The sequence below is a fragment of the Carassius gibelio genome, chromosome A3 (assembly GCF_023724105.1).
Source record: "Carassius gibelio isolate Cgi1373 ecotype wild population from Czech Republic chromosome A3, carGib1.2-hapl.c, whole genome shotgun sequence".
NCBI classification, from domain to species: Eukaryota; Metazoa; Chordata; class Actinopteri; order Cypriniformes; family Cyprinidae; genus Carassius; species Carassius gibelio.
The window spans coordinates 33564118-33591794 of NC_068373.1; the positions used below are offsets into that span (position 1 = coordinate 33564118).

Below are 27677 nucleotides of genomic sequence, written 5' to 3' on the forward strand. Positions count from 1 at the left end.
AATTTTAAAGCTTTAGTAATTTAGCTTTTGTCAGGTTTTGTTCTTACGTCTAAACATGTTTATTGTTTTTTAATGTTTTCGTTCATTTTTAAGTTAAGTACATCAAGTAAAACTAAGTGAAAATGAGAATTTTTTTATTTAATTTCAGTTAACATATTTTATTTAATTAGTAATGAAAATGTTTCATGATTTAGTCTTAGCTAACAGTAATAACCCTGCTTCAACACATCAACAAATCAGTATATCAGAATGATTTCTGAAGGACCATGTGACGATGAAGACCGGAGGAATGATGCTGAAAATACAGCTTATCACAGGAATGAATCACATTTTAAAATATATTAAAATTGAAAACTGTTGTTTTAAATTGCAATAATATTTTACAGTTATTTAATATTTTTACTGTATTTTTGATTAAATAAATGCAGCCTTGGTGAGCATAAGACACTTCATTTAAACCATCTTAAACAATCTCACAGTACAGTAAGTATGTGGGTGTACCTGTAAGAGGGTTTCTCCTGCTCCAGGTTGCTGAGAGAGTTGGCTTTAAGCACAGGACCAGGTGTGCTCACAGGTTTTGGGAGATCTGTGGGCTGAAGAAGAAAGTGCATGCATTCGGTCAACACATTTACACACCCTTCTCTAAGCAAAAGTTTGCACTAAGTCATGTTTACATTATTACCAACAAAGCCCTCAGTGGAGAACTCGAAGTTAAATGTGACCCTGGAGCACAAGTCCAGTCAGAAGTAGCAACTGCCAACAATACATTGTATTGGGACAACATTACGTTGCATTAATATATTTTGTTAATTTCCTACCATAAATATATTAAAACTTAACTTTTGATTAGTACCATGCATTGGCAAGAACTTCAACAGTGATTTTCTTCATATTTAGATTTTTTTAGATTCATATTATATCTCGGACAAATATAGTCTCATCCTAACAAACATACATCAGTGGAAAACTTGTTCATTCAGATGATGCATAAATCTCAATTTTGAGAAACTGCCCCTTATGACTGGTTTTGTGGTCCAAGGTCACATTCATCAAAAGGACAGAAACGTACCTTAATTCCTGCTACTTCTGGCGTATCCTTGGCTCGGTCAACAGACACGGAGCGCTTGTTCTCGAACATTTTGACCCGGTTGAGCACAGACTGTGGCTTCATGGCAGGGTCTTCATCATCGTCATCATCCCTGGCGGGAGGCGGCAATGGTTTGGGAGTTGCAGGGTGAGGAGGATCTCCTGAAGACGAGATGGCCTCAGGTTTGGGAGGCGGAGCGGGAGGTTCAGAGTTCATCACGGGCTCGTGTGGCGTTGGTTTATACCCTCGGTTCGGCGCTCCAGGGTTGTAGGAGGGTCTCATTGCAGCGTCGCCGTAATACTGCTTGGGCGGATCAGGGGAGCGATGCGCATTGCCTGGGAACCCATGTGGATGGGACTCGAAGGGTGAGCGGGCGTCGTAGGAGACTGAATGGGGCGGAGGAGGCGGCTCTTCGTAGCGAGCAGGAGCAGGTTTAGTGTGCCGTGGACGGTTATCATAACTCATTGGGGACACGCCATCGTATTGGGACTGAGGCGGGCTGAAATCCCTGGTTGGGCCGTCCTGGTATGGAGAGCGGGGTTCGTACCCCAGTGGAGGAGGAGGAGGGTGGTGGGCCTGAGGGTAGCCGGGCGCAGGGGGTGGTTGGGGTGAAGTCTGCTGCTGGTCGTAAGGGGGCCACTGCTCGTTGTAGTGAGGCACACGGTTGTCGTAGTGCAGGTGCGGGTCATAATTGTGAGGCTTTGGTTGTGCGTAGCCGCCACCGTCATAGCCATAAGGCGGGTGTTCGTACTGGCGGTATGGCTGTTGGTCCTGGTAGACAGGCTGGTGGCTGTAGGAGAGCGAGGTGGGGGGGGCTAAAGACTGCTGCGGCTGCTGGGGAAGGGGAGGCTTCACGCCGTGGTTCACTCGCACCGGCTCATCCACGCTGTACAGATCCTTTTTATACATCTGTGAGGGACAAAACGTCAGCTGTGAGAGCCGGTTTGACTGAAAAGGCTCAAACGAGATATGAACATTTTGCAAAACAACCTCAGTCACTGGAGCTAATGAATCCGAGCCCCCCAAAAAAGAACCAGGCAAAATATTTAAAATTAGCTGTAAATAAATATTTAAGTACTAGATTTGCATTTCCTTCAGGAAATACAGTGCAAGCACTTGCAAGGCAGTTGTAAAAAAAAAAAAAAAAAAAAAAAAAAAAAAAAAAGGTATGTATGATTTTAGGTAAGGTCAGGTTTTTGGCTTTTGTTGCTGAAATGAAAAAATAAGATGACCATAGTCAGTTTTTCTAAGAAGTAATTATATAAAATATAATGCATATGGTCAGAACAAAAAAATATTAGAAGGACAGAAATATTAAAATGAGCACAGTTTTTGTGTTTTAAACTTAATATATACCGAATAAATTAATTGCCAACAAAAAATAAAAAATAAATAAGTAAATAAAAATTATAGCTTTAAAATAATGTGGTTATATTTCATAAGTCAATGGCAAATTTTCTATACAATTACTTTGAAAAAACTTTGACATTTTCAAAATATAATTAATTCCTGTGATGCAAAGCTAATTTTCAGCATTATTCCAGTCTTCAATGTCACATGATCCCTCAGATTTATTTTAATGCAGTGATTTGATGCCTAATTATTAATTATGGCATTATATGAATGTTTGGTATAAACATATGGCGCTACCTTGCAAGCACTGAACTTAAACTCAATCTTGAGCAGGAAAAAAAACATTAATAACTGATTAATTCATTATGCAATAAAACAAGCTTCTTACCAACTTGCTACTCAGCTCTACATTTCTACAGTTTGATAAGAAGCCCTTCGAACATGTACATCATCTCCACTTGGTTACACACTTTGATTCCTCGTCTTTAGTAAAAGTGAATACATTTATATTGTAATTGTTTGAAAGGCTTCTTCTCAAGCTTCAAAGTATAGCCTGAAGACAGTAGAGCTGTAAAAGGTCCAACGTCTCCTAGAAGACAACTTAACATAATCACAGAAGCTCTTACATAACGTCTTCATCTATGAAAAGAAACATTAGTTATGAAGACATTATGCAGGATTAGTCCAGTTGTTTTCCTTTTACATTGCTGTAAGTACTGTCTGCAGGTTAAATGAACATGCAACTACAAAAATCCATTCTTGCAAATCAGGGAAAGGTCCGTTTGCAATTAAGTGACAAGTCTACAGTGCATCCAGCAGTCGTCCGTACAGGTGAGATTCAGGTCAAAGCCAAACGCTACCATCACGGCTATCACTACAGAATAGGGCCAGGCGATACAGATTGAAATTTTGGTTCAATAAAAAAATTTTTTCCCCCCACAAAATACACACACACACAAAAAATTATATGGGAGAAAATATTCCAATAAAAATTGTGTTGATGCAAACAATAATACAAGAAAATAAATGACATAATATGCAGAATTTTATTAAAGCATTTTAATATATTTAAAAAAAAAAAATATATATATATATATATATATTTTTTTTTTTTTTTTTTTTAATTATAGTTTTTTTTTTGTAGACAAAATTCTGACTTTTCTATGGAAGTCTGTTCATACTACAGAATAGAAAAAATTGGAACATGTAAATTCTGCAATTAAGATTTTTTATTTTATTATTATATATATTTAATATTTAATATTATTTCTACAGTTCGAATTATATTTATATAGATTCTAAAGAATCTGATTTCTGAGTTTACATCTCGCATTTCTATTTATAAATTTTTTTTGCACAACAAAATAAAAATAATTAAAAAGGTCATTGCGACTTTTTAAACTAGCAATTTGTACTTTTTTCTCACAATTTTAAAAGTTCTCGCAATTTTGAATTTATATCCCACTCTTCCAATTTTGCATTTATAGTTTACATTTCCGAGTCTAAATCTCACAATTGAGAAAAAAAAAAAATTCTCGCAATTCTGAGTTTAGATTCGATAGACATAAACAGGATTGCGAAAGATATACAAACTCACAACTGTAAAAAAGTCTGTAAATATATCGGCCAAATAAAAAGTGCAGTAAAACAGTGACACATTCCCAAAGTTGCACCATTTAAAATAGTGGTCACATTCATGACTATGGTTGCAAAATGAATTTAATTTCTAATCGCGACTACAATTATGGATGCCACAATTACGTAATGGTTCAATTAATCGTCCAAAGTCAATATGTTATTCTGCGTGCTTAAGATGCGTTTTTTCTTTCTACATGTTATCTTAAGGGTTTATCCCTTAGTTTTAGTATAACATTATAATACCATTCAAATTTTATTTTATAATTTAAAGAAGAAATCAATCTGATGAACAGTTTACATTTGAGGTTTAATACTACAGAAAAGCACTAAAAGTTTGTTTGTTTATTTTCATATAAAAATACGGCATGCAGTTGCATCAAACAAGGGTATAAACATAATTCAATGTAAATTGTAATAATCGTAAATTGTGATAATTGTAATTAATAATCGCAATTACAACTGCAAGAGAATATTCAACAATAATGATTTTTGTCACGATCGTGCAGCCGTATTCATGACTAAGCAATATATATATCGCCCAACCCTACAGACAGAACAAGCTGAAAGAAATATCATAAATTAGGAGCCATGCAAGAGGAAGTACGAGGCACTTCTACTTATGCATGGGCCCTCGTCCTCCTGTGGTGCATGTGTACCAGTTACACAGAGGAACACACGCAGCACACGTGTGGGGTGGGCGGAGCATTCATGCAGACAGTGGAGTGGGAGGAGTCAAAGAAAAGAGTGATAGACACAGGCAAGGCTGAGAAAGAGAGCTGGGCTGAACCGGGCCCAACCGGGAGCGGGTCCAGCTTCTGGTGCTGCTGGTACCTTTGGATCTGGGCCAGGAGGAAGCAACTTGTGGGGGTCGTGTGTTGGGGGCTGAGCGAGCTCAGGGTCAGGCTGGGGGTCGGGAACGGGGACGGGGCTGTTAAGGGAGTTGGCCTGAGGGGTGCCAGTCGGCTCCTCTGGGTTCGTACCCACTATTGGCGCGGTGGGTTGTACAGCAGGGGGCGCTGCTGTCGCTGCAGAGGGAGGGGGCGGCGAGGCCAGAGCTGCCTCTGTTTGCTGTGGAGCACGGGGCAAAGAGGTTACAGACAGCACCAGCTACAAACAGCAGCTACGACCACCAAAGCATCCTTAACCAGGTTAACTGACAGCTACTGAAAGATGAACAAGAGTTTGTCTGGTAAAGGATTGATACAAACTGGTCATACAAACTTAAGTGTGCTTTTGAATAAAATAGTGTCCTTAGCTTTACAGGAAGCAGAAACTAGGTAGTGGTCCAGTCCTGTTGCATACGCAGTTTAAAATGTTATTAGGGCAGGAAATACAGGTTTACATTTCAGATAATGCGCTAAAGGAAAGACAATGGCTTTTGTTGAGTAATATGGTCATTTCTACCATGCAGTACATTCTGATATACATTTGCGTTATTTTATCAGATATAAACAGACTGAAACCATATTAGTAAGAATCACCAGAAAAACTAGCAAATGTTGTTGTCTGGTTTTTAAATTGAACTGACAGTTATCAAAATGTATTATACTTGTAAATGCACTCAGTTTAAAAACTACAGGGGTTTATTTTAAGAAATGTAAATGCCTTTTACTCTTATATCTTAATAACTAACAAAGCCCTAGAGACCAACTTTATCCATTTAACTAACAAATGCCAATTCCTTAATGTCATTATGCTCCAGGAAGTGACATCTACACAAACACCAGCAAGCATTAACAACAGATTTTATATAATTTTGTGATTTTTTTTGTGTTATATTAATTTGACTGATTTGAATCATTACATCTTGTGTGATAAAAAGAAAAATGAGTATAATATTTAAAAACATAAGTGTAAAAAAAAAAATTCTACCAAGCTACATAGCACTTTTATATAAAACAAATAAAGATAGATAGATAGATAGATAGATAGATAGATAGATAACAGAGATAGACAGACAGACAGACAGATAGATAGATAGATAGATAGATAGATAGATAGATAGATAGATAGATAGATAGATAGATAGATAGATAACAGAGATAGACAGACAGACAGACAGATAGATAGATAGATAGATAGATAGATAGATAGATAGATAGATAGATAGATAGATAAACAATGAAATAAATAAAAACACCCTTATGTAACCCAACTCATCTCAATAAACAATGGCTAACTTTCTTATTTCCATCTTGTAAGGCTCCATCTTATTAATTTTTGCCAGTATGTGAATAGCTTATAATTTAGTATTTTCTGTTTAATTAAGTGCCTGAGCATCTTTTATAGAAATACTTCATGAAATAACAACAAAAGCATATTGATTTTTAAAAAGTTCAAAAAGCACTGCACAGCATTTACAGAAGTTCCCATGAATGACAGTAAAGAAACCAACACACACACATGATGGTCCTCGTATTCTGTACCTGCTGAGGAGCTGCCATCTTAAACCCGGCCGGGTCGATGCGGTTCACCGGCTCCAGTTGTGGCACAGCATGCTGGTAGCTCGGGTACCCAGCTGCGTCCTGGATGACCGGCGGGTCCTCTCGGACAGGTTCGGATGAGCGTGTGATGGCAGGCTCGCTGGGCAGGCCCACCTCGTCGTTCATGGTCTCATCCAGCTCCTGGTCGGTGTAGGCCCCGCCCTCCGTATCGGTGTCCTCGTAGTCAGAAGTGTGTCGGCTGTCGGTGCTGTACATGCTGTACTCACTGCCCGGTGCCGAGAGGTAGGAGAGGCGGTCGTCGTGGATGTCAAGGTCATCGTCAGGAGCGCCATCTGCCTGCATGTGGAGAGGGGGGGGGGGGGGGTTAGGATGAGTTTGATGACCCACAGCAGTGGAAATGAAATGATGAATGGGTGAGAGTGGAAACTGATGCATATCAAACACTTGGACTGTAACTGTGTAAAAGCAGAAATAGCTCTGCTTTTTTAGCTCTTTAAAGCTTTATTATTTTCAGTATAGTTAATGAATGGAATGTTTTACATGGGTACTAACCAAATAAATGAATTGACAAAAAATAAACATAACTTGTACTTGTTTTAGGGATACACAACTTATTTGTTCGATATCGGTTATCGGCCGATATTAGACTTTTTGTTTATTGCATCAGATATATATATAGGCTAAAAGCTATATTCAGATTTATTCCGTTTTTCAATTTTAACTATGGTTATGTAATTAACATTTATTCAGTTATACAGTTTACTAATAATAGACAGCCAAATTCTTCTGAAAACTCTGACAAACATAAATACTGATCATCAAATGCCAATAATTATAACATTTCAAACAGCATTGTTGATATATTGGTTAACCACTTATTAAAATGCATTTATATATTTGTTATTCATTCAGCCATTGTAGTTTTAGTGATGTCAAAATAAAAGAACAAACAACAAAAAAAACAGATCCCAATAGCAATATATATAAATAAAAGCTATATATAGATCAACCACTAATTACAATTTCAGTTATGTAATTATTTTTTATTGAAGCATTGGCAGTGTTAGTGTTGTCAAAATAATTAATCAGTTGTCAAATACAGTGTAACTATAGCTAAATATTTATCCACAGAATGACCACGACTGATCAATCAGTAGTGTTGCGTTGACTCATAAATGGGGGGGTGTGGCTCTAGACACATAAGAAACATTTGGAAATTGAGGCACAAAACTAGAGAGGCTTACCTTGCCCTCTGAGACCCAGACCAACTGGTTCTGCTGCTGCTGGATGGTCTCTTTCAAAGCGCCATACCAGCCCTCGTTCATGTTGTTTAAGTTGATAGTGGCTAGAAGGAAGTAGAGGTGCAATTTACTAAACTACAAATACACCACAAGTGGTACTTGAATTAAAAAAAACTTTTATGGTACTTTCGTAGCTTGAAAATGTTCTAATTTGTGATATGGACTAGATTGTACATGCTTTAAAATTGCTCCTTTTGTGTTCCATGGACTCCAATGCTATCATTTTGATTTCTGGGTCTACTCACTGGTGAAGAGGTGATGGTTGTTCTTTCTCAGTTTGAGAGCACGCTCATACAGTTTCCGGGCGCTCTTCCTGGACTCGGGACAGAGCCTGGTCCTCATGTTCTTGACACCCTGCTTGCTGTCGGGATTCAGGAACACCACAATGGGGTACCACTGGGCGTAATTCAGACGATCCACCGCGTTGGGGGTGATGTCCAGCACAGCATGCTTGTCCTAGCAGCACAAACAGGATGGTGAAACACCAGCTGGATCTTTGCAGGGTCTGTGAGTCTACGCTCACGAGCCGAGCAGATGGAATGGCAGTTAACTAAATTATCCGAGTCCATACTCACTCGGTCAATGATCTGTTTAATGGTATGGAGACGGATGATTCCAGAGCTGCGCTGGTCTGTGCCTGCATCTCTGGGTTCACTCTCTGAGGCAAGGAGATAAAGAGGTTTTATACCTTCTTAATATAAGAAAAACTGAAAAATCTCATTACGCAGCACTTACTTGCAAGCTCAAAGAGGTCAGGTCCCTCTCTGGACAGTTTCTCTCTTGCAACATCCGCAATAGGCCCAAAAATGACCACGGGCCTCAAGAAACCAGCTTTTTAAGCAGGAGAAACAACAGGTTAACTAGATATCTACAAAACATTGTCCTTTCAATGCAAACACCAACATACAAACTGAAAATGATTAGCTTAGCTTCAAAACAGAAGCTCAAACCTGAAATAACCAAAGCAACTAACAGCAGGTCTAGAAACAGCCTACCTTCTCGAAGCACCACTCTTTCATAAGCGGAGAACTTTGTTTGGACGGGTTGAGCAGAAAGGTCCTCTCTGCTCTTCCTCAGGTTGCGTTTGGAGCTACGGAGGCCTCTGAATCTCCAGAAATCAGCCCGATCCCCTCCTGGAGTCTTTGGGAGAGTGTATTGGACACTCGATAACTGCTCAGCCCTGCAGAGAACATAAAGCAACAGCTCAAACTTCAACAACTCTACGTATTAAGCACATGACTCGATGCCAACTAGTAGAAATGGCATCAGCACCTATTCTTGTTGGGGATGATGCCCCGCTCCACCTCTTGGTGGTTCTTGCCGATGCGGATGGCGAGCCAAGAGCCCAGTTTGCCGTTGTAAAGAGTGTCGACCACTCTGAAGACCTCGCCCTTATTGAAGCTCAGACCGTAGGGCGACTCCTTCTCGTACTCAAAATGGGTCCTGATGTAGAATGAGTCACCTACGTCAGACTCTACAATGCGCCGATACACTGGGAAGCAAAGAGATTTACGCTATTATTATTTTGCGTTTCTGATAAAATGCTGGAAACAGTTGAAGGTGTTTTGCTGGTCTTATCTGGTTTAGTTTATAAGACAGTCTGACAAGTGTCCAAAATCCATTTAAAACCATTAAGAACCAGATCAGATTAGACTGGTTTATTCTTTATGTTGAATTTTTTAACTTTCATAATATAATGTTGTACAAGATCCTATCTCCGCATCCTTCCGCATATTACGAAGCTAAAACGGTCCAATTAAAAATGTCCATTTTTGTGTTAACTTAAGAAAAGCAATTTTAAGCAGCTTTGAATGAGATATCAGGATAACACATTTGTTTTTGATCAGGTAACTGGCTAAAAGCATTACAATAATGCACAAAGTTTCTCACATCTACCAATGGGGATAGGATCTTGCATCTGGATAGTTTTGAAAAAAACAACATTCAGGGAAAATCCACGAATATTTGACTGGAGACCAGCTAGATTATGATGTGATTGGTTTAATTATCATTGTAATCTTATTACCATGCTTTTCCTCTGACGCTACTTTAATTTTTAGCCAAATAGCTATTCAGACATTGTTATAACAAACCTAAAACTTAAAAATCTTGGTCAAAATCTAAATCAAAACCAAACCCTGGCCTAAATCAAATCACATTTTCCAGAAATAAATCATGTGTTACATAAGGAAAGTACAAATGCATGAGTTTACTTCTGCACTGTGTGCGGGACACTTCTGTTGATGGAAATTAGCATCATACCGACACTGCATGGACCGTTGCAGAACGCAGACAGTCAAATTAAACTTTAGGCACAATGGTTTATGAACAGGGATTCGTATTAAATTTTAAGAGCTGACATATCCTCACCATCTTTCTTTTTCTGGGCCAGGATGGTGACCTCCTCTCCTTTGGGCAGGTCCAGCAGAAACAGCACTGCCTCCTCGCGGATGATGTTTGCAAAATCCACATTGTTTACCTGGGGAGGGTTTAGAGAAAAGCCATTAGGAACCAAAATCCTCTCTAAAGAGGTCTAATGAATGAGAGGAAAGTTTTAAGACAGATTTGTGTGGTGAGGTTTGTGAGAAAGGGAAGGTGACAAATGTTCTGAATAAAGAATAGACACATTGGGAAAAACCCAGAGAGGAAGAGAAAGAGGCTGCGTTTGGCAGAAAGGAGATGGAAACCAACGTCACCAGGGAAACCATCCTGAGAGAAGGCAAGCATCTGCACACACACTGAGGTTTAACGGCATCTATACAGCACGAGAGGGACATTTTGGAAGTGCGAACCGCCATAAAACTAGGACTTCCATTAAAGAGCCCGTAAACAGAAGGTTATAAAGCCGGGAACACCAAATTTCCCTTCACCCACAGGCCTTTAAGAGTCCCACTCGAGTTATTCATCACAAGAGCTAAACGCCACCACAAACATCTTCAGGCTCAACTGCTGACAAACTGGAAGAGATGAAATGACTTGAGCATAAATCAAGCAGTTATCAACATCAGACAGAAATGCTCAGTCCCACACACACACAAACACACACACACACATTAATATGAAAAACATCAGCCCAGAGTTATTACAGCAACTAAAATGGAAACCATAAAAAAAGTGTTAATTGAAATAAACATGAAAAAAGTCATATTAAAAAACTTAAACTCTATTCAGCTAGTTTAACTTAACAAAAATAACTAAACTATAACTGAAACCAACATTAATAAGAACTAAAAAGAATGATAAAAAAAAACAAACACTAAAACTGAACAGAAATTGTATAATAAATAAACAATACTAAAATACTTTAAATAATTTTAATTTAACCAAATGCTATTGTCTATTTTATTATATTTTTTGTACATGTTGCTAATATTTTGTTCATATTACAAAAATGTGTATTATTATAAATACTAGTTATTATAAAAATGGTTCCAGAATTCAATTTATTTTAAGCATTAAAAAAAAATAACCAGTAAGGAGCCGTAAATCAAACCAAACCTCTGAACTACAAATGAAGCACTTCACGTGGAATCAGAAATCAATCAAATCAGAAACAGATGCTCAAAATGACACTTCTGACCATGAATCATACAAATATCGGAAGTTTATTCCAAAATATTAATTCATACACTAATATTTAAGCTATTTAAATGTGAAACCGCAATGATTCATGGGAGTATGTGGTCACTGTTGAGTTGTTTTTCCAGAGCTCTCGCTTCCACAGTAACATAAAACATACAGAAACCTGATGAACTCATCAAGTGCCCTTTATAAGTAGCGGCTTATATAAACAGCTTTTAGACAGAAGTTGCATTAATTAATCAGTGAAGTGGTAAGAGGGAATCAAAACCTGGTCGTCTCACCCTGAGAATCTGGTCTCCCTCCTCCAGGCCCTCTTTAGCAGCAGGACTGTCCTCCAAAACTCCCGCCACAAATATCCCAACGTCATTCCCTCCAGCGAGTCTCAACCCCACGCTCTCGCCCTTCTTAAACTTCACCAGCTTCATGCTCGGCCTAAGGGTGGACACACACACAATAAGGACATCTAGGACATTTCATTCTCGATATCTCTAAAACATTGATTTTGGGGAAAGTTAGTGAGGCGCACCGTAAGATGCTGTCATCGTGCGTGACGCTGGGCACTGGGGCGTCTGCCGGACTGACAGGCAGGTCCACGTCAGGCTGGCCGGGTTGGGCGTACACAGGCTTGGGCTCTGAGGAGATCAAAGCACACTGAGTATTTCAGTTCACGCGCACACACAAAAGTGTCACCACAGGAGCGTGTCGCGCTCTGGGAGGTCACAGAGACGCCCAGCAGGACGGAGCAGGTGTGAAGACACTGTCATGTCTGACAAACTCCTGCTGCTCGTCACCGCACAAACCCAGGCTGAGAATAAAGCATGTTCGATCACAGTGTGTTTCATGTGTAGTGACCTCTGACCTGGCAGAGGGGGGAGCTGTTTCTCTTCTCTGGCTGCCGTCTGCTCTTTCGGCTTCTCCTCCACCATCTTAGTGGGTACGGGAAGTGGCCCAGCCTTTGAGACCCTTTCTTCATCACGGCTTCGGTGACTGTGGGTGAAGAAAAAGGACAGCACAAAGAAAAGCTGTTGGAATCACACACATTAAACAATGGTCTTGTTATGATTTAATGTAGTGAATCTGTGAACGAATCCGTCTTTGAATGATTTGGAGAAAACCTATTTGCAAAGCATTTTAAATCAGTGGATTGTGTGTGAGAAGTTTGTTTGGAAGTAAAACATTTAAGGTAGTGATATGTTTGAAACTTGAGCAATGCAAAACTTAAAAAAAAAAAACAATTAGGATCATGACAGCATTAAACTCAAACATATATAATATTTATAAAGAACACAAATTTGCATAACTTAACAATAAAATGGACTTTTGCCCTTTTAAAATGAATACATTTTGAATGATGATCGATGAATCAGTCATTTGAAACTGTCTGAATGAACCAAATTGCTAACATGACTTTCCAAATTGACTTCACTGACTCTTATTGATTGTATAAAACAACCTAATTTATCATAACCAGTAACACTGTTAAAATCGTATTTTAACTAAATACTTAAAATACCAAATACCGTATTTTTCAGACTATACGTCGAGTATAAGTCGCATCAGTCCAAAAATATGTCATGATGAGGAAAATAACATATATAAGTCGCACTGGACTATAAGTCACATTTATTTAGAATCAAGAACCAAGAGAAAACATTACCATCTACAGCCGCGAGAGGGCGCTCTATGTCTTCAGTGTAGACAACAGGAGCACTGAGCAGCATAGAGCGCCCTCTCGCGGCTGTAAACGTTAATGTTTTCTCTTGGTTCATATCTCTTAGTTCATTTCTCTTATCATGTCAAATTAATTTTGATAAATAAGTCGCACCTAACTATAAGTCGCAGGACCAGTCAAACTATGAAAAAAAGTGAGACTTATAGTCTGGAAAATAGAGTACACAAAAAACTTGATATAAGCACTACTGGAAAACTTTTGAGTGATAACAGAAACAAACTATTGAATGAGATGAGCATTTTTTGGTTTTTCGGCTCTCTGAACAATCCAAACAAACCAAATCACTCAATCTACTGACTGGTATCTGTTGAGAAATTTCCAATATAATAATACAAATTATACTGATAATACTACTAATAATCTGATAATTACTTAAAAAAAGAACACGTAAAATGCCACACTTCTGGAAAAACCTTTGATTGATGTCTCAAACAAATTTGTTTTGCCTTTTTTTTTTTTTACCGATTCATAAAAAAAAAAAAAAAAATTCGGGAAATGTGTTCAAATGAATCAGGCATATCAAATATACTTTGAAAATGAAAACATTTCCTCCTAAGGCCAGAAACATTCTCAACACAAGTACCCAAACGCAGATGTGAATGAAAAACGTGGCTTGGTTACTTAATACGCGACCTTGCATTGCGGTAACAAACCTAAGTGCTCTAGGGGGCGACAAAGTTACGCTCATTATCTGTGCTATTAAACCAGAGTCAAATTTAACCCTCTCCGAGAGATTTTCAATCTGTTGCTCCCATCATGACAGTGGTCAACCTGGAAGAGAAAACTGACGTTTTACGTGCATGTCCATTATATGTCCATTTTGAAAGAGTTGTGACATAACGAAGCTTCATTTACTAAACTAATGTAAAGGTTACGTAAAATAACGTTGCCAGTTTGCAACATGCTTCGAAACGTTAATAAAAAAAAGAATGATTTACAAAGGTTTCGAAATGTCACAAAGCAGTGTTTCGAAAGTGCTCATCGCTAATTCACGTCCTTGGGAGAGTATGTTTCAGGCCGTAAATGAAAGTACAATCAATAATACACCTGTATACAGGACACTGAAAATATACGGTACAGTGCGGAATGAAATGAGCTTTTGTGCTGTTCGGTTAAAGCTTTTGATGATTAATGCATGCTCTGCTCTCAGCAGGACAACCAAAAACAACACTGCTTTTTCCACACTATCAAGCCTAAGCACACAACCCATAAAACACTGTTTACACTGAAAGACAAATGGCAGATGAGAGCGAGGTAGATGGGGAGAGAGGGAGGACGTTGTGTGGCTAGGGCAGCTAGGTAGTCTTGAAGGTCACAGCTGTGCTTTGTAGCTCCTTTGTTGGACTATATTTAGCGCAGCCCATCTGATCTGGAGTAATAGAAGAGACAGAGACAGAGAGAGAGAGAGAGAGAGAGAAAGAAAGACGGGAAGAGAAAAGGACTCCAGGTGCACCACCATCGATGAGGCACTCCAAAAATCGGCATGTGGCCAAAGACGACAGGTCCGGCCCGTGACCTTTATTGTGATGGTAAACAACAGCGGGCGACGTCCAAGGACTGCAGAAACTGTCCATCTCTGCAGGGCCGGGCCGCCACATGTGGTCCTGTTTTATTCATGACAATGACGAATATCTTTCCCAGCAATTATGGTGAGGCTCAATAAAAAGCCTTGGCTGATGACATTGAGGATAAGTGTGTGGCATAACGCACTATACCTCAAAGCACTAAAGCCATCACTGTCCGCTTGAGGGTCTTTACGGACCCTATGATCCATAAAAACGACTATGAGAGAAAAACAGTAATTGCTGAGGAGGGCTGCTCTTGCGGTTACCAATCATGCTCTATTTCAAAGAACTATCACATTCTGGTACGGGAATGTGAAGAGCTTTTTGATCTACAATACAGCTGCGAACTGTATTGTAGTTCCACCGCTGGAACTTTACCCAGGAACTAGGGACTTTTGGGCTGGTACTCGGTGTGTTTCCACCACAGGAACCAGGATCTAAATAAAGTTCAGGGTAAAAGATTGCCCCCCAGGAAGTCCCTGCTCACAAGGTAGTACTTTTTCAAAGGTCTGAAACTTTCGGGGGCGATTGCTGATTGGTTGAGTTCACGCAGCATTGCGATTTCAACCACCATTTATATAGATACTTGTCAAAATATTACTGTTATTGTGTCATGAAATGTTGCTTTAAAAGTATTTCAGGCGAGAATGCAATTATTTAAAACTCAAATATGCGCCTATTTAAAAATGTGTTTCGCCGATTTCGTAGACGATCAGCTTCACGCGATCAGTGGAGCTCAGTCCTCATGTTTACTAACGAGAGCAGTCTCAACTCTGCTAGTCCTTCTGACATTATAAAATATAATTTGTTTTCGATAAATCTAACAGGTAATCTTTGGTATTTATTCAATTAATCTATTTATATGTTGAAATATGTTTAATATGTTAAAATAACAACTGTAATGTAACGTTAGGCTATACAGGCCTACACATTTCACTGAACTAAATTTCTGTGGCTTTTAATAGATTTAAAAGAAAACAAAAGGAGGCAGTGGTATTTGATATCATATTTCGTCTTTTTGTAAATATACAGTGAGGAAACTTGCAGTAGCCAAAAAAGTTCCTGGTACAATTGATCCAGGTAATTTCGGGGGAAACACTGTTGAAGTTGTTTAATTCAGAAAATCCCCAACTGGTTTTGCCAACCTAACATTGCCAATCTTTTATCATACAAAAAAAAATGTAATAAATAAATAAAAGGGCCCATTAAAATTATAAATATTACTGGTTTTGGGAATGAGAGCATGCTCATGTTGGCATCTGTCTAATTTGGTTTGCGCTCCACCAAGTGGAACCCCAAAACATTGGTCTGATTGGATGTTGTACAGACATTTTCTTCTCTCTTTCAGGAGTTTTTGCAATACACCGGTTTCAAAACACTGGTGTGATTATCTAGTTTTCAAATTAAAGAGAAAAGGGACGGAAGAACTTGGCAGGACATCTTAAAACACACAGTCTTTCCCGTTAGTTAACAGACTGACAATCCGGAACCAGGCTGGTAAAATCAACTTCCAAAGAGCAAGTGCAAAAATGTTGGATCTCGCTCTTTCACTCTTACAAGATTAAAACAAAGTGGAGATGTACAATTCCTCTCAATGGCAGTTGTTCAGCAAATGCCATGTGACTTATATAATCTTTGAATATAATCATGACTCCTCTGATTGGTTGACAGCACCATGCGCCAACAGACCCAACTTTGTGTCAAAAAATATTAATCTATTTTGATGTGTATGCAGGTATTTTCTCGAATGTTCTCAGTGTGACAGGAAATTCTGCTGCATGTTCTCAAACAGGGGAATGTTCTAAGAACATTCCGGCAAGTAACGTTAATAGAATATTTGATAAATCTTTTTAGAACATATTTTGTTAACACCGTGCCATGCCCATTCTTGCACCATTTCACGTTTCCACGCAAGAAAAGTTGGATCTGGGACATAAAAATTGGCTCCTCAAATGGTTCAAGTCCTTTAAACCAATGGTTCCTGAACCAGGAATTAAATCTATCTGGATTGACGGGGCAAAAAGGCATCTGCCTATGCTTTCGGGAAGCTTCTGCTGCTTTCACAGATTCCAGTTTTTTGTGACTTTTCAAACACGGGGCAGGTGGTGCTTCAATCCTATTGAAAGACTTTCAAGGATGGTTGGCTGAGCAGATGTGCCAGTATTACCGAGAACTCTCTGAGGAAGAGAGGAACTACTACAAACGATGTTAAAAGCAGCATGTTTCCCCCTGCACTGCCAAACTGACAGCAGCAGACCTTTATGTGTGTGTGTGTGTGTAAGTTTTTCCGACAGACACCCCTATTTTAGTTTTTACTTAGCAGAAAAGAGGTAACACACAGCTGAGACCAGTTCTTTGGATTTGCATGAGAAATGAGAATGAAGGCATATGTTTGATGTCACAGATGCATGCTGGGATTGGGCATACAAACCAACGAATTTCCTGTGCCCAAGTTGGTTTGTCGGGCTTCAGCCAGAGGTGAGAGATGTTGGGATGATGAAATGAACAAGTCAAGTAGTTCAGGTAAAATAAGAACATCATTTCAGCACACTACACACACACACACTGGGTTACACTTAAACTTTGAGAAGCACCCACGTCACATGCTTTAGTGCAAAGCTCACAAAAGCGTTAGTTAGTTCGGGACGCTGCGTAAACCGGACCCAAACACTTACACTGGCCGGGTTCTCTGAGCCGTCGGCCCTGCGGCCCTGATTCAAAACAAGAGTCAGAAGAAACTTCATGAGCACTCACACACCTGAGGATCTGCTAACATGTGTGCGGTCAAATCTGGCTTGTGGCAAGTATGTCATTTCTTCATCTAAAACATTTGCTTGGATGCAATTGTTCGATAACCCTAAAGTTGACTATTGGGCCGCTCACAGAAACAAACAGTGCCAGTTTTCATTGTTCCAGAGAGTTTAATCTCTTCATAAGTCAACCTACAAAAACGGCCTACTGATGCTTCCATGTTTTTTACTGCTGAAAAAATTACACACTTCACCTTTAAATGTAGGGTTTCATTTAGGAGATGAAATTCCTCCCATCCTCTCCCACTGTCACACCCTGGTTTATCTATCTAGGACACTTCCAATTTACAGGAGTGCGGTCTGACAGAAGCTTCTCTCTAACGCCTGTCAGAAAGCTGTTCTCATATCAGCGGTGAGCAGGCCTACAACTCAATCTGTTGAATATTATAAAGGAGGACCTAAAAATTGAGGGGGGGAAAAACTCGAGGGAAACAGAAAGGCCATCTGACCTGCCGTTGCTGATCTGTGGTGGAGAATGTCTGGAGTGGTCCGAGGGCTCGGAGCGGCGGTCCGGAGAACGAGAGCGGCTGCTCCTCTTCCGCTCGTGGGATCGGTTGGAATGATCGGAGGCCACGGAGTGGATGTCTGAAATTTCTAGCAAAAAGATCAAATGATTTCACACCATTACAGGTGTTGTGTTACAGAATTCGAAGTGAACCTGAAGTATTCCTATTGGAATTTCAAATTCTTCCCTAAAAGATCCAAATGGAATAAAATAAGAATACACTCAGAATTACATAAAATAAATAAACAAAAAGATACATTTGTATTTTTATGTAAGGTTTAATGTTATTTTTTTGTTTATCTTATAAGTTTTAATGTTGTTTTATGCTCTGGTCATTATAATTATTGTTATTTAATTTGTATAAAATGAATTAGTTCAAGTATAGTAGTTTATTAATAGTTCATTTTAGTTTTAGTCAACTTAAACTTTATTTCAATTAGCTGCCAAGCCATTTTTAAAAGTTTGTTCAAGTTCTCTCATATTTATAATTTATTATATTTATATTGTATTTTATTTTAGCTTTGTTTTTAATGATTGTTACAAGTTAAAATTTTAGTTAACAAGAAAAAACAAAAATTGTCAAAAAAAAGGTAAATACAATTTAAATAATATAAAAACAAAAGCACTACTGGTATAGAAAAAAATACTACAATATATATATATATATATATTTTCAATGAGAAAAAAAATAATGCCACACAATTAGCTTGCTTTTTATGATACTGATAAAACAAATTTTAATCCAAATGCATAAGCTGCTATTCAAAAAAAAAAAAAAAAAAGATTTTCAGTTTACTAAGCAAAACCAGTCAACAGCTTCGTGAATTAATTAATTTTTATTTATTTATTCAATTTAATTTAATTATTAAGTAGTTAAAGAATTACAGTGTTTACAGAATTACATTCATGAATTACATTCAGTTTCCACTAAATATTTAAAAGCCCCACTTGAAGGTATAATTGCACAGAACGAATCAAACCCCTTTTGATGTGTGCTGTACAGAGACTCTCTCACCATCTCTGTCAGAGGCATTGGCTGAAGGTATGCTGTCATCCATGTCTGGGATATTGAGCAGGGTCGCCCTCTCGTCTCTCTGCACCACCATCTTCAGCTTGCCCTTTGACCTCTCGATCAGCTTCTTAGCATCGATCAGGGACAGATTCTCAGTCACCGTGCCATTAATCTAGATGAAGAGTATGATGTCAACATCATACATCTCCATTAGCAAAAGTCTGCATTCGTTCATAAATCGTGACTAAATCCGTCACTTGAGTCACGCTCATCACTTTACACTCTCTCCTCTCTCCTCCCCTACAGATTCTCATTTCTCTTACCTTGAGCACTACGTCTCCCTCCTGTATGTTTCCGTCTCGGGCTGCCAGGCTCTCGGGGGAAATGTCCTTTACGAAGATGTGGCTGGCCAGGCGAAGCCCGTATTCTGCTTACAGAGTAAACCGCAGAAACACATACACAATGTTAGCATTTGTTAGCTATAAAGACGCTTTTTGTCCGACGTAAACCTGCATACAGCAAAATGTCATTGGGTCTAAATGATAAACGGCAGCTATATGTTCTGACTGGACGTGATGAAGTTATTTTGTGCATCATTTACACTCAAACCAGCAGGAAACTTGTCACGTCATGTTAAGGCCTGTTCACATCAAGGACGGCGATTATAACAAGAAATCATTGCAAAGTTCACCGTACGAGTGAATAATTAGTTCGCACTTTCCTAAATTAAAACAAATATTTTTATCAATTTTTTTGTGATTATTCAAATCAACTTTTGATTCAACTTATATAAATTATATCAGACTTACTATACTATATTATTTATACTGAAAACGTTTATATTAAATTTGAAAAGCGTGAACTTAAATGCATCACAGATTTTGTTAATTTATAGTGCTGTCAAACGATTAATTGCATATAATATATAATATGTATATTTATTATGCATGTATTAATACACACATACAATATATATATATTTTAAATATGTACATGTATATATTTATATTCATATAGTATATAAATATATTTTATTTATAAATGGATCATATTTCTTCCTAAATATATACTATTATATATATTCTATTTAGTATTAAAGTGTCAGGTGACATAATAGTTTATAATAACCAGAACATTATCATCAGTTGGTGTGGTTGCTTTAGTTAGTATTCATGGTGAGAATGAGCTTTTAGTGATGTGAATCAGCTTGGAAACAAGCGTGTTATAATTCGTAAGACAGAGTGACTGGGCGACACCTGTTGGCAGGGTCGAAGCGCCATGTTCACCTTCGTTCTTGCGGGACTTGATGAGGGTGACCTTGGCTGGGCGTGGGGGGAGGTTGGAGGACACAGAGTGGCGGTCCGAGCGTGGGGACTGACTCCTCTCTCTGGAGCCGCTGCGCTCTCTGTCTCGGTCCCTCCTCCCGCCCAGCCGGTCACCCCTGCTGCTCCTCCGGCCCGTGGCTCCGCCCCCGCTGTAGGCACTCGGCCCGCTCCGTGCGCTCCGGGACTCGTAGATCTCGTCTTCATAGCTGTCGTCGTCCTCGTCGTGCTCAGACATGGTCTCGCGTTCACCCGGCCGCCCCATGGGGATCTGCACCTTCCTCTTTCTCCTGATGGTCTGGATAGAGCGAGAAACAGACCGGATTATTCGCAACAATCTCAGTTTTTGGGCACACTTTTTAAATCTGTCTAAAACGTTCTCTTATGGGATTTTAGTACAAAACAAATCAATTAAAGTGGGTATTTTGATTTTACTTAAGGCATTTTCCTAATTTAACACATATGTTTACAAATTTAAAAATTCCTAAATAAATAAATCAAAATAAAGTAAGTAAATATAGTCTGCGAATACTAGAGAAACTTTTTGGCCATATTTTTTTTTCTTTAATATGTCTCTAAAAACATTCTCTTGCAAAATAAAAAAACAAAAGTAGGTATTTTAATTTTCCAATTTAATATAAATGTTAAAAATAAATATTTGTTTCTTGTGTTTTCCTAATTTAACTTTAAATTTAAACAAAATGACAAATAACATTTTGTAAAAAAAAAAAAATAATATATATATATCATATTTATCATCTCTAATGTTTCTCTAAACTAATTCTGTTATGGATTTTAGTACAAAATAAATAGAAGTGGGTCTTTTAATTTACACTAATTCTTTACTAAACTAAACGTATAAATAAATAAGTATAAGTTGCTTTAGATAAAAGTATCTGCTAAATGACTAAATATAAATGTAAATGATCACTAGTGAAAATATTTTCAGTCTGCACTTTCCTAATTTAACACAAATGATTAAATAAAGTACTAATTATATAAATAGCTAAAAACTCCAAGGCAAATTTGAAAACCTCCCTCTCTCTCTCTATCTCTCTCTCTCTCTATATATATACATATAATTTCCATCCTATGTAAATGACCTTGTATGCTTTTATGCAGTCTTATGCTAATTTGACATAGCAATATTACTCTCCCATGGTGAATCTGTGGCTTAATGCAAGAAGCTAGAGTAAAAGAAGAAATAAAAAGGGCCTACATACTATTTTTGCATTCTTCCCACTTTTCCGAAGTTGCTGCACTGCATACGCATGATCCACGTTATCCATGGAGACGGCGTTGACCATCACCACTCTGTCATTCTCCCTGCCGGGGGCAAAGAGGGCAGAAAGCAGTAAGCAAAAGTGCCACTCCAACTGATCTCAGCGCAAGATAGAGCAAAGCTTGATCAGCAGACCTGTGCGCTCATGCGTTTACATGCTAAGAAACTCCATCAGGGTGAAGAGCAGTTTCAGCTTATTTAATAAAACAAAAGAAGAAATATTATATAATATGATGATATATTATATAATAAAATTATTACAATTTCTTGCGTAATTAGAGCATTCTGGGAAATAGATAAATAAATGTAATAAATTTACTTAAAATATATAAACAGTGGGGTTACAAGTCTGGATGACTATTAAAAATAGGGCTGCAACTAACGATTATTTTGATAATCGATTAATCTGTCGATTATTTTTACGATTAATCGATTAATCGGTTTATGTACTTATATTTTAGTTTTTTCCATTTTTTCCCCAAGTAAATTATTAATAAAGGGTCTTTATCATTCAGCATAGATTTTTAAGAGATTTTAACCATTTTGCATTGTCATATCCTCATCAAAAATATACCTGGAGTTGTTTTATTATGTTAGTAATCCTTTGTCGAACTCTTCTGCAATCAAAACACTGATCGATACTCTAGCAAAATTCACAAGGAGATTTCAAATATTGTTTTCACCATGGCAGTCCTTAGAGCTCCTAAAGTAGTTTAACATCCCAAACAAAGCTTAAGGAATCTTTGAGAACATATTTTCACGAAGTATAAGGATAAAACAGAATAAAATTTCAGTGCATTGTATTTTATTATTTACTGGGAAAAAGCTTTATAGCTTATGCTGTGAAATTGTAAACAATCCTTCGAAAAAAAGTGCCAATGGCATGAAACCTGAATGGAAGTAAAATCCATCAGAAGGTTGTCCAGAAAAAAAAAATTGGGACACACACAAAAAACCTGCTGTGTGAAAAAGAGCAGTGAATACTTAGAAAAGAAGTGCATTCTAAATATACTCAAACATTTACCTCTCTCATTCAGTCATAATTAGGCTGCAAGTCTGAATTATGAACTGGTAAACGACAAACTGATCACATAACATGTTTGTAAAGCTTTAAATGTTAACTGTTAAAAAGCAATGTTATCAGCTTTTACGACTAAACATTTGCAAACAACCTTGTACTGGAGAATCTGCACAAATAAAATTCTTAGGGGCCGTTCACATATCGCACCTAAAAACGCGTGGAAAACGCTAGTCGCGCCGCTTTCTCCTTCTTTCCAAAGTGCTCGGGCAGAAGCGCCCCTGAGGCGTCTGCCTTTGCTAAGCAACCATGACGTGCTCTCTCCATGACGTGCCCTCTCCATGAAGACCCGGAAATTTCAGCAAAGGATAAATGGATGCGGTGTGGACGCGCCTGGAAAAACGGGCGCATCGCACCGCGTGCGTGTCGCGACCGCGTCGCTTCCATTATGAGCATGCATACTGCGCGCCTACATAGGAAATAACGAACTTGAGCACGCAAAAGACACGATATGTGAACGGCCCCTTAAACAGTTCAGTAGTGCAGAGTTTACAGGTTACTCTTCATTTTAAAGGCTCAAAGTAAAGTACTCCCACTTCCCGCTGAATGCTGCAGAGACGCTGTTCGGGAAGCACGTGACATAAAACGAGGCCAGCTATTGGCTATTCGCTACTTCACCTGCTGTACTGGCTGAGTAAAACCTCCGGTGGCTCATTACTGCCACACTTTGGTCACCGCAGATTTGAAATATGCACGAAATGAGCCGCTTATGGCAAATAAAATTTATTTAGCGACGAATCGATTACTAAATTAGTTGACAACTATTTTAATAATCGATTTTAATCGATTAAATCGATTCGTTGTTTCAGCTCTAATTAAAAATGCATTTAATTGAGACCAGCAGAGAAAATGCTTTTAATTCACAATTTTCTAGTTTAATACTAAATGTTTTCAATACACAATTAAATAAACGAATAGTCTGAGAGCACTAGTGAAAATACTTTTAATATGCACTTTTCTAATTTAATCAAATGTATTTGATAACATAAAAAAAAAAAATTACAAATTGAGAGCACTAATGAAAATGCTTTTAATTTGCACTTTCATAATTCAATAATGGTTTTTGATAAAAAAAAATGTAATATATTTTAAGAGCACTAGTGAAAATGCATTTCATTTGCACTTTTCTAATTAATACAGATTATTTCCATACATTATAATAAATGATTAATCTGGGAGCACTAGTGAAAAATGCATTAAATTTGGACTTCTGTAATTCCATGTTTTCATTACGAATTCCATAAATAACCTTATACATGGAAAATATTTTCAAATATTTTGGGAAATTACTAGGGATGCACTGAGATGTAGATTTCTTTCACGTTTTTTCCCCATGTATTTTTTTGTTTTTTTCACCTTTGCATAAATGAAATACCCAAATTTAGCTTTTTACTGTTTTGTCTTGCTTTTCAAAGATAAAATCAATTACAAAACAACAATTTAAAACTATGCACGTTTTTAACATTCTAGCAAACATTATACCAACAAAGCACAATTTAACTTAAAATGAATAAGTTAGTAAAAATATTAATATTTATAATGTTTGAGCTTTTATTTTGGCAGAAATCAGACCTCAGTGCTTCTTTTTGTTGACAACAGCAGATTTATAAATGATTCTAATTAAGAATCTGGGAAGATGTTTGTTGCACGTATCACACTGTGACATCCCTGTCAAAATTCATAAAAATGTTACTGAGCAGTTGACGAGTAACAGTTTCAGCACAGATTTCCCTTGTGTTTTGGACTTCAAACCCTGGCGCCGCGAGCTCATGTACCGCTGTCAGAATAAATGCAATTTGTGCGTGCATTAGAAAACAACATTCTGCAGTTATTTACTAATTGTACAAGGCAATTTTGTGATTTCAATCATCATACAGTCACCACCCCTTCCTCTTCTCTTTCCGAGACATGCGATGCAGTAAACACGTCTCTCTCTGTCGGTGCTTCGAATAGTTTTTGCGTCTTTCTCAGACAGTTGTAAATGCTTCCACACTGCTGTCATGTTAGCTACATTTGTGCACGCCTCTATTTGATCGCGTTAGATATTGTTTGCGTTAGTAAATTGATTCAGTCTTTTCACTTATTCAAATTATTGTTGGCTCATTCAGTTGCCGAAAATTCGGTGCATGCCTAGAAATAACCCTTAACACCTATGAGGGTAATTCATAAAATGTATATTTTAATACAAACAACACTTTCAGCAATCATGATATTAACAGTATTTCATTCGATTTTATCAAAAAGTATTCAATTCAACTCAAATGTTGGAGTTAAACTGGAACTGAATTGGCTTTCTCATGGTAAAGAGGGTCAGAGATGAGTCTTACTGCAGCAGGCCCTCAGCTGGGCCTCCCTTCAGCACATCCGAAATGACGATGGACGTCTCCCCGCTCTGAAAGTGAGGGTTATCCCTCCCGCCTGAGATAGCGATCCCGAAGCCAAACCCCGGAGCCTGCGAGACACACAACCACATGTTAACAAACAGACGAGGGGGAAACCAAAACATTCAAAACAGCCGAGAGAGAGACTGGAAAGATAAGAGGGGAGATATGGGACGAGAAGAGGAGGAAGATAAATGAGGGGATGTGATGGTCAGAGAGATACAGGGAGAGGGCTAGAGAAGGGCGGAGAGATAGAGAGATCCTATCACAGATATAAAGAAGAGAAAAACAATACGGACCTCAAGTCAGCAACAGTGCTTAAACCAATCACTTAAACAACTTTAACAGTGACAGCTAACAGGTAATGTGAATTAATAGGTATTATACAGTAATGTGTTGCTGTTTGAAATGACACCATGATAACACTGTGTCCTAGACGACAAGAATCCAGCGACAAGCAATTTTGGCGTCCACATTAGACGCCACGCAATAGAATCAAGCAAATATCACAGCCAATCAAAAGCATGTGTAGGCGGGGTCTCTCAGGGAAGTGCACTGCACTCGCAACAACATGGACAAGGTTAAAACCTTTTTAACATCTTTAAATGTACACACTGAGTGACTGATAGCATCTCTGTTATAAAATACACTCGTTGGTTCGCACCAAGTTTTAACGTACATATTTGCTTTCATTTATTTTCAGGATCTGAGGTAAACTATCTGTTGTTGCTTTCAATATGGCTATAAATGTCTCGTAATATGATCTTCAAACACACATTGGACACATTTAAAACTTTGAATAAAGCACATAATCAGTACCAGAGATCATCATTGTCATAGTTTGTTATGTTGTTTCAGCCGTGACGTCGCAGAAATAGAAACCATTTGTAAATTAGAAATTTTGCGTGTTGTTGTCGCGGATAGTTAGGACAAAAACTCTGATTAACATGAAAAAGATACCTTTTATTGTGTGTTGCGACATCATGTCACGTCCATGAAAAAAGTGACTCAACACTCCCCAAAACATATTTAGTAACTTTTATTAGGGTGTAACCTAATAATGTAACATAAAAAATGTTTGCTCTGTTGTCCCGTGAAAATTCCAAAATTTTACCTAAATTGCAAATGTTTGTTTATTTGAACATAACTGTCTTGGTCTTGTTAAAAGAGCTCATAAAAGTGTTTGACGAGTGTTTTTTTCTTGCCGTTTTGAGGAGGACTGTCCTGGATCGCTATCATGTTATCAGATTCCAAAAATAAAGTAGTCGTAATTAAAAAGAGTACACTGCATTTTAAAATACACGTAATCAGACTACAGTTACCTTTTTACATGATTATTTATTATTCTTTGTCATAGACAAGGTTTTGTCTTTCCAACACATTAAAACACAAAATCATTTGATTTCTTATTTACATGTAAAGCGGAGATTCCCATACAGACCTCTTCCACCTAATATATTCTAATATATGAACAAATCAATAACTGAGTAACACATTTGCATGGTCTCTGCTCTTAGATATTGGTTAATTGTCACATGACATGTCGTTAAACAAACAGAATATTCAATGTTTTTTATTAAGTGTTCCATTTTGATTGTTGTTTGTTTTAAATTTGACATTCTTTATGTTTTTAATGAATTATTGACTTTTCGTTCAACTTACGAACTCCCTGTAGTTTCTTTACAGATGCCAGTTTGGGAAATATTTATGTTCAATACACTTCATGTTGTTAATAACAATGAATGAAATTTTTTCGTTCTCTTTGTATTTTAAATGTCAATATGGTACAAGATTATCCTATTAAAATCTATGTGATAAAGTCTTCTCCCAACAATGTGGTTTTCTGTTTGTTCGTCTTGTTCAGTTGGCAGATTTTCTTCCCTTGTTCTTACTGAAAGACCCCATTAAAGTGTTTAAGTAGTTTCTTTGTTTTGATATATTTCCTATTGAAATTATCTGTGTGCCTTCATAGATATTTTTGGCTTTTCTTCAAAATGCATTCAGCAGCTTTCATTATGGTCTAACCCTAAATATTACAAATTAAAATCTTCTAAATAACCGCACAATATAAATGTACCTGAGAAGCAAGATTTTTCATAATTCTTACAAAAGTGTATTTTGTCTTGTTCCTAATTATGCATAAAGATCCTGTAAATATGTTTGAAGAGTGGTTTGTTTCCTGTTTTAAGGGAATTTCCTATTGAAATAAGTTTTTCTAGAAGCTTTTTTTTTTTTAGCCAAACGGTAACTCTTTAACAAAGTCTTTTACTAATCAGAGTTTGCATTTCATGAGGTCTTTAAAACAAAAATCTGTTGATGGAACACAATACAACACATTTTATTATAAATTATATAAGATTACCAAGAGAATTACTCACAAGTAAAACAAGACAATATCATCTGAATGATTCGACGGTTCGAGATGTTACACAAATCAAACAAACAAGTGTTTATACTGGGATTCCAGACACAAATCAAGAGAGATGATTAAATTCTCACCCTGTGTAGAGTTACAGTGTGCTGTTCCCATATCACGGTCTCCTCCATTGCTGCACTCTGTATTGAGAGAAAGAAAAAAAACAGAA

At 37.7% G+C, this 27677-nt stretch overlaps 1 protein-coding gene across 1 annotated transcript; it reads right to left on the reverse strand.

Annotated features, from left to right (window-relative positions):
- Nucleotides 1-228: 228 nt before the first annotated feature.
- LOC127943388 (tight junction protein ZO-1-like) lies at nucleotides 229-27677 on the reverse strand. The gene is made up of 23 exons (XM_052539858.1): nucleotides 27592-27677; nucleotides 25039-25163; nucleotides 21575-21677; nucleotides 20316-20649; nucleotides 19353-19456; nucleotides 19033-19201; nucleotides 17962-18106; nucleotides 17378-17413; nucleotides 12265-12392; nucleotides 11932-12037; nucleotides 11687-11837; nucleotides 10194-10302; nucleotides 9096-9315; nucleotides 8819-9003; nucleotides 8559-8654; nucleotides 8399-8481; nucleotides 8069-8279; nucleotides 7767-7867; nucleotides 6505-6858; nucleotides 4910-5146; nucleotides 1070-1996; nucleotides 502-593; nucleotides 229-295 (listed from the first exon to the last, which is right to left on the reverse strand). Exons 1-23 carry the CDS (start codon nucleotides 27637-27639, stop codon nucleotides 229-231), a joined length of 4131 nt encoding a protein of 1376 aa, XP_052395818.1. The 5' UTR covers nucleotides 27640-27677.